Source organism: Hylaeus anthracinus, unplaced genomic scaffold (genome assembly GCF_026225885.1).
Source record: "Hylaeus anthracinus isolate JK02 unplaced genomic scaffold, UHH_iyHylAnth1.0_haploid 12001, whole genome shotgun sequence".
Lineage (NCBI taxonomy): Eukaryota > Metazoa > Arthropoda > Insecta > Hymenoptera > Colletidae > Hylaeus > Hylaeus anthracinus.
The window spans coordinates 21,668,751-21,682,629 of record NW_026534348.1 but is presented as its reverse complement, the minus strand read 5'-3'; the positions used below and the strand labels follow the sequence as shown (position 1 = coordinate 21,682,629).

At 36.7% G+C, this 13,879-nt stretch overlaps 2 protein-coding genes across 6 annotated transcripts in view; both read right to left on the bottom strand.

Annotated features, from left to right (window-relative positions):
• LOC128891250 (uncharacterized) overlaps positions 1-13,879 on the bottom strand; it is a 256,897-nt gene that overhangs the window by 119,957 nt on the left and 123,061 nt on the right. For 2 of the 5 annotated variants that reach the window (XM_054150641.1, XM_054150646.1), the window contains exons 2-3: positions 5,742-6,237; positions 1,995-2,771 (exon numbers count right to left, since the gene is read on the bottom strand). In XM_054150641.1, coding sequence (XP_054006616.1) covers positions 1,995-2,187 — 193 coding nt within the window. In that variant the 5' untranslated portion in view covers positions 2,188-2,771; positions 5,742-6,237. Of the gene's footprint in view, positions 1-1,994; positions 2,783-5,741; positions 6,238-13,879 lie in introns of all 5 variants that reach the window. The other 3 variants (XM_054150645.1, XM_054150643.1, XM_054150642.1) reach the window with 3 other exon arrangements.
• On the bottom strand, positions 8,616-9,197 carry LOC128890634 (histone-lysine N-methyltransferase SETMAR-like). Its single transcript, XM_054149289.1, has one exon. It carries the CDS (start codon positions 9,195-9,197, stop codon positions 8,616-8,618), a length of 582 nt encoding a protein of 193 aa, XP_054005264.1.

Genomic DNA, 13,879 nt, shown 5'->3' with positions numbered 1-13,879 from the left:
TGCAGATGGGCTTGAAGTTGGAAGCGAGTTTTAAAAAAAAAATCGACATTTTCGTATTTTATTGCCATTCACGCGGGAAAAAGAAACATCAAAACTGTGTCATCCCGATGCCCTGGACTGTTGGACATGTAATCCACGCAACGAAACAACCTTCCAACCCTTACACTTGGGGGTGAACCACCCCTACCTCCTTCCCCCTTCAGCTCTGGGGGCAGTTTTCGAAACGGGACCTTTTCGGCATTCATCCTTAACATATAGAGAACAAACATGGTGAATTTCATTGTTCTCCGATGTGTAGAAGTGCTCCGTTACGAAGGGGGTTGAAAATTTGCGAACTGTTCCACCCCCCCCCTCCCAAAGGGTGTCTATGGGGTGCACGGTATGAGTGATAGCATTTTCTGGATCAGGGGAGTCCAAAGAATGCATTGAGCCCAAAATCGAGACTGTCGTCCAAAAATTGTGGATTTTAGGAGGGGTAGTGTGGGGTGGGTTTGTTCGAGTGGGATTTCAAGGAGTGCCTTTTGTAGAGGACATCAAGGAGAGCCGCCCCAAATGTTTTTTTGAATTTTTCAACCCCTTCCGTCATCCCTGGCCTGTTTTTCTACACCCTCCCCTTTAGGGGGGTGAATTAACGCCTTCGCATCAACCCTCGCCAATGCAACTTTACGCACGGCTAGGGGACACTTGAAAAGTACTCCTCACGCAGTTTCATTTCAATCGGTTGAAAACTCCCATAGTTACGACGGTTTGAACAAGTGTCCCCCTAATTGTTTGCATCAGTGTAGATTGACTTTACTTCAATGAGTTCTCTTAGTTCAAAGAGAAATACATAATCCGACGCAGACAAAATGATAGCACACTTGAACTAGGTTTACGTATTCTTCAGTGTTCCGTGAATTTGCATGGAATTATTACGTTCAATTTCTAGAGCTTTGTCATATCGCTATCCTCGTAGTGGGTCGTGACAAAAAGCTTAGTGAAAGTGACATTAGTGTAATATTAGCTCTGCGGAAACAAAAGTTATCCATTACTGGGCAATGTTTTTGCAAACAGTGTATGCTGAAGGCCGACGATTTTCAAATATAAATGAATTAAAAACTTGCGTTGCAACCGAATGGGAAAATTTAACACAAATAAAAATTAAACAACTATATATGTAATTCTTTACCTTATAGGATGGTGGAAATTATAGAAAACAAAGAGGATTCTACGCATTATTAGAAAATATAGTTTTGTATATATTGTTGCGGCGGGGGGTGGTGCTGCATCGAGGAGTAGTCATTTGAAATAACTAACACGTCTTTTATTAAAGGAACAACAACTCAAAACGTTTATTAACTTTAACAATAACTCGTTTAGTAAACATGTCTGTACGACAGTAAGACTCGCGACGTTGTTCTATTCGAAAGTTGCCGGTTCACTTGGAAACCGGAACATCCCGATGATCCGCTTCTGCTCGCTCTTCGGAACACACTTCACAACGTCGCAGCAACTTCCGTAATATTGCGGCATCTTCACGCCGCCGCAACAATATATTATTATAAGAAATATGTATACTTTTGTTGTGGTAGTGGTGTTATATGAAATATATATCTTTATTTTTCAAGTGTGCTATCATTTTGTCTGAGTTGAAATATGTGCTTCTCTTCGAATTAAGAGAAATCATTGAAGTAAAGTCAATCTATGTTATGTTTACATATTCGGAGAAGGTACGTTTTACATATAACTTAGAATTTTCACGGTAGCATAATCTTAACACGAGATATTAAATTTTGTCTGTGAGTGTAGCAACAATCATGTCCCGAATGAAATACATCGTTCAAAAGACAAAAGCAAAATTCGTTGGAAGAGGAACGATCGATCGATGCCAGTGAGCCATTGGTATGCGCGATCGAGCGAGGATCGAGCAACGTATTTCTTTGCGGCTGGCCGTCACGTTGAATCAAGGAAATACGCGGGGATCCGATCGTAGGAATTTCAAAAGCATGACTCACCGTCAGGATTGGTGAAGTAGCCCCAGGTGGGGGTCGCCGTAGCCGCCGATTGGAGGACTACGGCCAGAACACTGAGGGCCAGAGCACCGGCGGCGCTTCGCGCCGCGACGGCGCGCTTTTCGCTTCGCTGCGGATCGGTAGTCGTCGTGGCGACCGCCCTTACGTCTTGACGGTTGCTCGAATCGGTTGCCATTCTTCATGCCGTTCTCGTGTCTCGTCGATCTCGTGTGCCACGCAACCAATCGTTTATTCGACCTCTTCTTAAACTTCTTTGACTCTTCTCACTTCATTTGCTTCGGTCCTCTTCCGTTAATTCACCTAATCACTCTCCCAACGTCTCTGCGTAGCCGCTTCATGGATCGAATTCGTTGCGAAACTGCGGCTACGATCATCTATCGGTATCTTTACGTGTATCAAGGTCGACTAATTACGTCGAGCGACGGGCACATCGCGTCGTCGAACCGCTCGATGATCGAATCTCACGCACTCCACGATGTCACGTACCGCTTCGTGTATGGATAGGCGCGTGCATGCATGCAATCGATAGTTCGAGGTGGGAGAGAATGTAGAAGAGAAGAGGAGAGGTGTACATCGGGCTTAGGCGAATTCCACGTTCCTCGAGTCTCACTCTTTGTTTCCTTCTTTCGCGAACGAAGGACGGAGAATGACCGAAGACCATACTCCACCTTTATATCGCGTGTCTCTCCCTCTCGTTTCCTCACTTTTCACCTAAAATCCTTCTGGCGTGTACAGGGCGATTCTAGAAAGTGGGACAGACTGTCGTTCTTCTATCAGAGAAGATAGAAAACGTTGATACAGGAAAGGAGTTGAATCCTGCGATGGTTATTTAGTATGTAATTTGTTCTTAGTTTTGAGTAACCAAATATGATTAGTCTGCATATTGTGCTTTTGTAAATAACGACCTTGTTATGTCACTTAACTTAACCCTTTTAGTACTGAATAAAAGGATCGTAAGTAAACGAAAGATGCCGAAACAAATTGATGTAATTTAGCAAGGTTTAAGAAAGGAAAGTATAAACATAAAAGTAAGAATAATATTTATCAAATTCACAAAGGAACATATTTCGAAATAAAGAGAAGATAAGTTAACATCAAATTTATGTAAATATTTATTGATAATCGTACGAATATTGCGTATTCGAAATCAATAGGAAAATAGTAAAGAAATCAGTTATTTTCTATAAACATATTTACGAATAAAAAGAGGTTGACGCGTAGTATGTCGCCTAAACAATATATTTTTAATTTTTTGTAATTAAATTGGGTGCTAGTATAACGTTACCAACAAAATATTCTATTAAAGTATTATTGTAAATCTTATCGATCTAATGTATATCCTTATAATGTACGCTGCTGTAGTGTAGCCTTGGTATTAATCATCGCGTACTATGAGAAAAAGTTGAACTCGTAAAAAATTCTCAATTCGTTGAACATTTCAATTTCACATGCTGAAGAAAAATTCAATCATTTTTAACGATTTAAAAATATAATTTAAGACAGAGTTTTCGTTCAACGCGATTAGGCACTATCGTATACAAAACGATATATCGTTATTCGGCATTAAAAACGAAGACACAAGCAGTGACCACTACATAAATATGTCAAATGATGCCAAATGGTCAACAGAACTTTAATAAAAAAAAATGATAAATGTTTATAAGTACGTTAGAATGATTCCTAACCTGCATTAACGGTTTTAACATGTTTAAACTCAGCATCAAAGTTCTCTCGGAAAAGCACATCTTCCATCATATTTCGATTACTATAGAGAATATGAATTTGCGTGAATATTATTCTTATTAACAGTATTATTCAAAATTGTAAAAATAGATATGACACTACATATAAAAACTGCGGAGACATGCTCTGCTGCTTCCCTTGAAATATCTCATATACATCCCATAAAAGGGTTCGTCAATCTTTAAATCCTTAAAATATTAAACACAATTTTATTGGCATCGCCAATGATTACTAAGAAAACAATTTGTAACCGTTTTAACTAAAGAGTCAAAAAGAAATACAGTGGGTGTAGAATGTATTCGTTCACCGATCAATTTCCCAAAAAACTTCTGTGTGAAATTGTAGTTTCTTAATTTCTTTTTTTATAATCAATGATATTTTACATATTCTCAGAAGTCTCTAAGATAGATATAGTCCAAACAACATTTACTAATTAGTATAATTTGTGAAATTAACAAAAAAATGCGAAAAGTGGGTAAAAGTATAGAAGCAATAAGTGTTTGTACGATTCTTATGACGAAAACCATTTACAGTAGAGTTTGTAACGTAAATACATTAGTTTATTGGTCCGTACGAATTATAAAACATCAAATTTCCAAAGTAAAGTACTTTTAAAAATGGCTCTAATGGAGGAATTGAAGAAGATCCCACTTCGAATAACTAATAACTTAGTTAATTTAATGCTTAGAAGAGTTACATTAATTATAAAATCAAAAGGAAATCCCAGAAAGGAAGTATTAGGTTGTCCCAAAAGATCCTTTCGTAATCTGCACTCAATTATTTTGTGTGGCAGTGTTTATATAAATAGACAATCTAATTTCTTAGATATTGATGTTGTAATAGTAATGGAGCAAAATGAATCGTACACAATTTAATAATGTAACATTAGACATAAAATATTATGTATATATTACTTTTTAATAAAACGAAAGAAACTTTTGGGACAACCTAATATTATATACTTGAAAATTAATGTAAATTTCTTTTTTTTTCAATCAAGTTTTAAAAATTAAACAGTTGTGCGAATAACTTATTGCTTTAACATTTCTATCGATTAATTGTTTTTTTCTTGTTAATTTCGCAACTTACATAAATAGCTATTTTTTTTTTTTGTAACCTATCTATTCTAGAGATTTCCGAGTATATGTAGAATGTTAGTGTTTATAAAAAACAAGTTAATAAATTACAATGTTACACAGTTTTTTTGGAAATTGATCGGTGTACGAATATTTTCTACACCCATCCTTTATATTTTTCCGATGAAACATTCCCATAACATGAAGGAAAAGAAAAAGGTCCACACAGATGCATATATACGCTCATCCATACATATGTAATGTTTTCACTGGTTAACGAAACTAAACATTTGGAATAAAAGTGAACACAGGGAATTTGTAACTGATTGTTTTTGTATTTTTAGACTCGTCTCGGAAGTCCTAGAAAGGTTCAAATTTTGTCGTATAGCAATATAATGTTTTAACTGGTAAAATAAATAATAGGAAAAATTGTAATAATTACTAGACTGCGGATCTTTATGCAAAATAAAATCTTTGCAAACGTACCTACAAAAACTAAACCTAAATCGGAATTTATTTTACTCTGCAAGTATTATAACATAAACTTTACTTTTAATATTTTTTATATTCTTGCATATTGTTTGCATTTTGTAGGTTTTTGCACATTCAAATTTCCTATAAATGCATAAATATCCGCAGTCTAATAATTACTCTTATATATATTTGCAACTAATTTGAATAAAAAGTTGAATTCCTGAAGCAGTGTATGTACCCGATACTTTTTACAACTTGAGCATTTGAAATAATCTTATCCACGCTCAAATATACCCCAGCACGGTAGTTACAAAGCTCAAGAAACAGTGAACATCGCAAGAGTCAACTTCTTCTTGTATCAATGTTCTTTTTTTACGTTAGTTTAAAAGAGGCAGCTTGTTCCAATTTCTAAAATCACCCTGTATACGGGCCTTACCTCGTGGCTCGGGCCCCGAGACTCGGAAACCGGTTTTTGCGATGCGCGAAGCGACGTTGGCTAAAAATAAAAGCGCCTCGGATTCTCTCTCCTGCGCTGCTCTATCCGACTCCCGCAATTTTCCGTCCCGTCGTACGTCGCAGTCGCAATTCTTCCGGGGTGGATCGGCCTCCCTTGAATATATCAAGTTTTCGATCGTCGATCGAACAAATCGCCCGCGGTTCGGTCGATCAACAATCGAGTCCACCACCTGTCATCGCGTTTAGTCGAACCATCAAACTGCCGCGCAAGGATATGAACGACTTGAGGCTGTTCATGCGTTCGATGTCCTTTGGTTCTGTCGAGCAGCGGTAACGTTACTTTCACGGCATCCTCGTCGAACCAGTCGAAACGACGGACGACATTGATCGTGTTTACCAAGGCACGAAGCTCGAGGTGCAGTCTAGGTTAGGTTCGTGCGCGCTGGAAATACGAACCTCTTGTGTTATATCGATCGCTCAAGTATACGCTCGCTTCATTTCGTGCCGCGTCTTTGTTCCATCCGCATCGGGATTCGCCAAAATTTTACTCAAATATACTTTTTCTATATCGATTAATTTGCAGTATATATTATGTTGGACAATTTGGAGTTTGGAATATTCGGAGTTTGTGTCTTCGAGGTGGAACGTCATGTGATCGCATAACTCGAATTGCCAAATGTTTTATTAAAATGGGTCTCTAGTTCGTTGCTTGAAATTTGTTTCATGGACAAGATACGTGACCACTGCGTTTCCAATCTTTCACCGCACCCTGCATACGTCAAAGCATTTCGAAATCCCGAGGAGCATCGAGTTTCCCGCTCTTTCCGCGAGGCGCAAGGTTCGCTCACGTACAGAACCACACGCACCGTGTCACTGTGTCACGAGCTCACGCGCACACGCGCCCGATAACAGGTTCTCCGATCGAATTCGAGCCTACCGGCACTCTTGGTACGCTCGCGCGTGCACTGGAAACGACGCAACGACACTTGAATTTTCCTCGTATTTGCGAGTTTTCCTTACGAGGAGGGAGAAAAAATGTGGACGGAACGACAACGCGCAACGCGTAAACAGCGAAGATATTTGTATTTGCGTATTCCAGCCGCGCTGCCGTGCGTAGGAGACTCCGAAAGAGCGAGGAAGAGGGCAAACGAAAGAAACGAAGGGAGCCGAAAACAGATAGAAACAATACGCGTACGCGAGCCTGCGCGCTGCGCGGCATACTGACGCGACCGGCACCGTCAAGCTGACTCGAACGCTCCTCGCTGTCCCGTGGCTTCTCCTTCCCTCTCGCTCGCACCAATAACCGTTAACTGCGGCCACTACCCAACTCTCTCTCTCTCTGTGTGTGTGTGTGTTTTCATACCGTACAACGTACTTACACCAGTTGCGATTACATTCTTGCAAGGAGATGCAACACCGGCACGCATTTTTCACGGTTGGTTCGGTGATTAACACGTTAAAGCTTTTAGTACGTTGCAATTTGCGTATAAAGGGTGGGGCATTTAAAACAGGCCACCTGAATAATTTGCTTACTTCTAGCGATAGAAAAATAAGTGACGAACAAGAGTTGTTTGATTTCGAGGGACAAGCAACATATGGTATCGATAACTTTTCTATTGGTGGAAGCGTAGAAGAGATACGAAGGTCGACTCTGTTTTTTTTTTTTTTTTTTTTTTTTTATATATATATATATAGAATGATATAGTTTCTTATACACTGATGGACATAACAATACGACACCCCATTTATTTAAAAAAAAAATATGTATAAGCTTATGCATGTAACGTAAATGATGATGAAATTAAAAGAATACTATTCGCGAACTTCATCACAAAGTAAACAAACACAAAGCGTCGAAGCATTTCCAAGAATTGTAATGTTTGGTTTCCTCTGTAGGACAAAATTATAAGACATTAATGTTACTCGACTACAGACAGTCGTTGAATCTAAATGTATTCGTGTGTTTCGTTCTGTGAATTCTCTATTATAGTGATTATGTTAGTATAAAATAAAAAAACATTAAAACTAAAATCATGCCACGTGGTAAAGTTCTAACTGAAGAGGAAAAAATAGAAATTTTTCAAAGAAGAGCAAAAGGAGAGAATTTAAAACAAATGTCACCAAAAATGGAAAGAAGTATGTGTGTAATTCGTAATTTTTTAAATAATCCAAAAAATTACGGAAAAAGTAAGAGATCTGGAAGACAATCATCCCTTACGTTAAGAGATAAAAGAACAGTTTTAAGATGTACATCAAATTCAGCTCTTACACCTAGGCAATTTTTAGTAGAATGTGGATTAAAAGTATCTGTACAGACTGTAAAAAGAGTTATATTAGGTTGTAACATATGAAATGTCCGATTTTTAAGGGTAACTTTCAATGAACACAACTTTTTTTCTAATTAATGTATTTAATCGAAATAAGAACCATTAGATTCTATACATTTTTGCCAACGGATTACAAGTTTTCTGATACCTTTTTGGTAAAAATCCAACGTTCTAGTGTTAATGAACTCTAGGACGGTGTCTTCCATATTCGTCCGATTTCTTAAGGTTTTCTCATTGAGGAAGTTGCTTAGATGTTTAAAAAAATGAAAATCTGTTGGTGACAAATCTGGGAAGTAAGGAGGATGCGGTAACGTTTCACAATTTAAGGCGCGCAGCTTGTGCATCGTCATCTGTGCCACGTGCGGTCGAGCATTGTCATGCAGCAAAATTGGCCCCTTTCGGTTGATGATTACCACTGATTTTTCTCTCAATTTTTCGTGCATTTGATCGATTTCGGTGCAATACTTTTCGCCTGTTATGGTTTGTCCAGCGTTTAAAAAACTATAATGGATTACATCGGCCATTGATCACCAAACCGTGAACATTATCTTTTGTGGGTATAGAACAGGTTTCGGCATATGTCGTGGCTGTTCATCTGCATCTAGCCATTGTGCAGAATGTCGTCTGTTGTCGTATAGATTCCATTTTTCGTCACATGTGACAATGCGATCCAAAAACGGATCATTTTGATTCGAAATCAGTAACGAATTGCATATTTCGTAACGACAAAACTTCTGCCGATTGGTCAATTCGTGCGATACCCATTTATCCAACTTCTTTTTTTTACCAATTGAACCCAAGTGGCGTGAAATTGTCATGGCACTTACGTCAAATTTTTGGGTAAGTTCTCTAACCGTTGTTCGAGGATTTTCTTCAACAGCGAGTTTCAAATGGTCATTGTTAATGCTCATCTCTGACCTTCCACGAGGTTCATTTTCAAGGCTTTCATCTCTGGCTTCAAATTTCTGATACCATCGACGACCTGTACGTTCGTGATGATTTACTGCATCATTGCCAAATGCAGCGTTGATATTTCGAGCAGCTGTCGATGCATTTTTACCACTTTTCCACTCGTATAAGAAAAGAATGCGAAAATCACGAGCATTCATAATGGAAATCAAACAGTAAATTTCTTAGGTTACCGATAAACCAAAATCGGACACTTCATATGTTACAATCTAATACAAAAGGCACAGCATCTGAAACGAAAAAAATTTGCTGTTAAACCACCTTTGTCGATAGTACACAAACAACGTCGAATGGATTTTGCTCTTAATCGTCTACTGTGAAAGAAAAAATGGCGGAAAGTGCTTTTTACTGATGAAAAGAAAATGAATTTAGATGGACCTGATGGTTGGAGATATTATTTTCTCGATTTACGAAAAGAAGCAAGAATTTTAAGTCACCGTCAATGTGGTGGAGGATCTGTGTTGTTATGGGCAGGCATCGGATATAATGGGAAGACCGAAATTAAGTTCGTTGATGGCAGAATGAAAGCTACTGGTTATTTAAAACTAGTCCAAGAGCAGATTCAGAATCATGCTGAAAGAGTGGCTGGAGAAAATTTCATATTCCACCAGGACAATGCAGCTGCTCATACAGCTAAAGTTGTAACAAATTATTTTCAAGCTCAAAATATACCAATTCTACATACATTGGCAAACACGGTCTCCGGATCTCAATATTATAGAAAATATGTGGGGTCAGTTGAGTAGAAGAGTATACGAAGGTGGCAAACAATAGAATAGTCTTAATGATTTGATAGTAGCAATTCTGAAAGGTTGAGAAGCCTTAGATCAAAAGAATATAAAACATTTATTTAAAAGTCTACCGAAACGAATGATCGAAGTTGTTCAAAATAAAGGAGGCTCTACACATTATTAGTATTTCAAAATGTACAGTGGGTGTAGGAAGTATTCGTAAACCGATCAATTTCCAAAAAAACTATGTAAAATTGTAATTTATTAACTTGTCTTTTATAAACAATGACATTCTATATATTCTCGGAAATCTCTAGAATAAATAGATTACAAAAAAATAGCTTGTTATGTAAGTTGCGAAATTAACAAGTAAAAAACAATTAATCGATAGAAATATTGAAGCAATAAGTATTCGCGCAACTGTTTAATTTTTAAAACTTCATTAAAAAATAAGAAATGTACATTAATTTACAAGTATACAGGGTGTTCAAAAAAAAGCATTCAATATTTATATGGCGTATAGGGCACACTGTACTGAATAAAAAAGCTTTAGTAAACATAGGTCCAAAGATCAACCGTTTCTGAGATATAAACATGTTTGTTTGCTAGTATCATGATTGACTTACTACTGAGTTTTCGATATTTATAGAAGATTTTCCACGTGTCCAGCGCTCATTTCTGTACACGAAATTGAAAAAATGAAATTGACGAAATTGTCGGTACTTGACTGGAAACATTCAGAACGCAAATTATAAACACTGACATAAACATTGCATGCGATGGAAGCAAGTAAGTCAATCATGATACTAGCAAATAAAAATGTTTATATCTCAGAAACGGTTGACCTTTGGACCTATGTTTATTAAAGCTTTTTTACTCAGTACAGTGTGCCCTATACGCCATATAAATATTGAATGCTTTTTTTTTGAACACCTTGTATAATACTTCCTTCGTGGGATTTCTTTTTGATTTTATAATTATTGCAACTCTTCTAAGCATTAAATTAAATAAATTATTAGTTATTCGAAGTGGGATCTTCTTCAATTCCTCTATTAAAACCTTTTCTAAAAGTACTTTACTGGAAATTTGATGTTTTCTAATTCGTACGGAGCATCAACTAATGTGTTTACATTACAAACTCTACTATAAATGGTTCGTCATAAGAATCGTACAAATACTTATTGCTTCTATACTTTTACCCACTTTTCGCATTTCTTTTGTTAATTTCACAAATTATACTAATTAGTAAATGTTGTTTGGACTATATCTATCTTAGAGACTTCCGAGAATATGTAAAATATCATTGATTATAAAAAAAGAAGTTAATAAACTACAATTTCCCTCAAATTTTGGGGGGAAGTTGATCGGTGTACGAATACATTCTACACCCACTGTATATGTATACATTTTCAGGACTTTAGTACATTGTCTTTTTCTTTTAAGCAGTGTCTTATAATTATGTCCAATCGAAATTGTATTATTTTCAAATAAATTAGAAATGTTTTATCATTTTTTGCAAAATTTATGAAGTTGTTTTTAAAAAATAAACCATTTTCTTTTGACGAAGTATATTTTAATATAACTACATTATTAAGTACCAAAACCAATAATTTTCGGGGTGTCTTATAATTATGTCCACCAGTGTATACATTCTGATAGAGCATTTCAAAACAAATACAATGACCTATAGTTAAAGGTCATTCAAGGTTATACAGGCTGACCGTAATGGAAAATAAATTGTTTCAAGGCACTCTTCAAATATTTCATCAATTTTCTTATTTGCGTACTTACTGCTACAGCAAGTGTTCAAAAACAACAAAAAAATATACATGACGAATTGATTAACCTACTCCTTCTCGAAGTCGGTTAAAAATGATGACCTTGAACTTGAATGTATTTTCTATAAACGTGTTAATATAGAAGACACTGCACGATGAACTTGATTTGGATCAATGCAATCTCTTCTTGTTCGGTCCTTCATATCTTTTCTGGTTGTTCGTATTTCACTGTATACTTGCTATTTTTAACCGACTCCGAAAAGGAGGAGGTTACTCAATTCGACATGTTTTGTTTTGTTTTTTTTTTTTTTTTTTTAAATGTCTGTTCACCGATTACGTCGAGATGGCTCGATGAATCGGAGTGAAATCTCATGCATCTTGTCGAATATTTCTTCCAGTTGGTCGCGTAAAAGAAACATTTTGTGATTTGTCATTTTTTACCCGTTTTTTTTTTTTTAACAGAAACATTTTGTCTTGCTTCTTACTCCGAGACGGATGGACCACTCAGATTGAAACATCTTGCATCTGGAAGAGCATTTGCCATTTGGTCCCATAGCAAAACATTTGTCCTTGTCTTATTTTGTACCACTTTATATCACTTTTTATCGCAAAAAGCGTACTATTTCACGTATGTTTGGCCTGAAACCGATGAAATCGATGAAACCCCTTACATTTTGCTGCCGGAGAGGTTTTCGCAATGATCACAGATGCAAAAATTTATGAATTTCTGTATTGTTTATAACTATTGTTATCGCAAAATTCCTATTATATGATGTAACTCGGTGAGGAAATTACCGAGCGCGATGGAACCTTCCGCATTTCATGATACATGAATTCGTGATGTTCCCATCTGCAAAAATTTATGGACACTTTTATTGTTTATAAAACCATTGTTGATGCGAAATTGCTATGCTGTGGTGCAGCTCGACAAGGAATTTACCAAACGCAATCAATCCTTTCACATGTAGTTGCAGATGTATTCCTGATAATCCCATGTGCAATTATACAGGGTGTCCAAAAAATGTTGGATGTCCTTGAATGGAGTGTTTCGGGAGGGTGATTTGAAACAATTTTTTCTTAACGAAAATGTTGTTCGAGGCTTCGTTAAGGAGATATTGACAGAAACCCCAGACCAATCAGAGCGCGAGTATGCCGGTGGAGCGGCTGCAGTAGCATAGGCTCCGCAGGCGCTTCTCCGGCATACTCGCGCTCTGATTGGTCGGGAGTTTCTGTTTCTGGAATATCTCCTTAACGAAGCCTCGAACAACATTTTCGCTAAGGAAAAATTGTTCCAACCCCCCCCCCCCCCCGCGTGGAACAAGTCTTTTCAAGGACCTCTAACGTTTTTGGGTCATCCTGTATATTGGTCATAACTGTTGTTATTGCATGAAACCTATTGGTTATAGATTGCCACTAAAAAGAGTGAAATAAAATAATTTTTTGGAAAAAAAATTGAACCGACTTCAAAAAAGGTACAGTGAAAAGTATGAAATAATTTCTAGTTAATTTATACGAATACGCACTAGCCCTAGATATAATTGCCTAAAAGTATGGGAAAATGCAGTGAAAAGTGTGAAATAATTTCTATTTCAACTGCATTGTTATTCACCATTGTTTGATGAATTTGGTTAAAGTATTAAATACATCATATTAAATGCAATGCACCTTTTTCGGAGGCGGCGCAGATGTAAAAATTTTTTTATTCCGGTTTAGGTTAGCTTTTGGTAGAGGCGGCAATATTGAATGCTGTCAATGTATACATGTTTATTGTCTATGAGGAATTAATAGTTAATGTATATAGTATGTACACGGAAATATTGTGTGACTAGATTTGGGGCTTTTTTGGAGGGGAGTGGCGCCCATATTGATTTCTGCTAATGTATAAACTCTCCCCAAGAAATACTGTCTGAATAGGTTTGGGATAGTATTTGGTGGGGGCGGCGATATTGAATAGTGTTAATGAATATGTCTAAAGCGAATATAGTAATAGCAATAATTAATGTCATAAAATTTTTGTTCCTCGAACAGAAAGTTAAACCAAGTTTGATAATATTTAATTTTGGGGATAGCTGAGACGATGCTGAACTACGATTTTGTTTGCAAAAATTTCGAATGGTGTCGAATATTTACGGAGATTAGCCGGAACAAACAGACAAGCACTTCGATTTTATTTATATAGAAAGAAGAAGATAGATTCATATAGATAATGAAAATAAAATGACATAGGAGTATATAGTCACAGAATACAACAATATTTCCGTAGGTTTCCTGCATAATATAATGAAAATATATTGCTACACGTAATGCTAACGA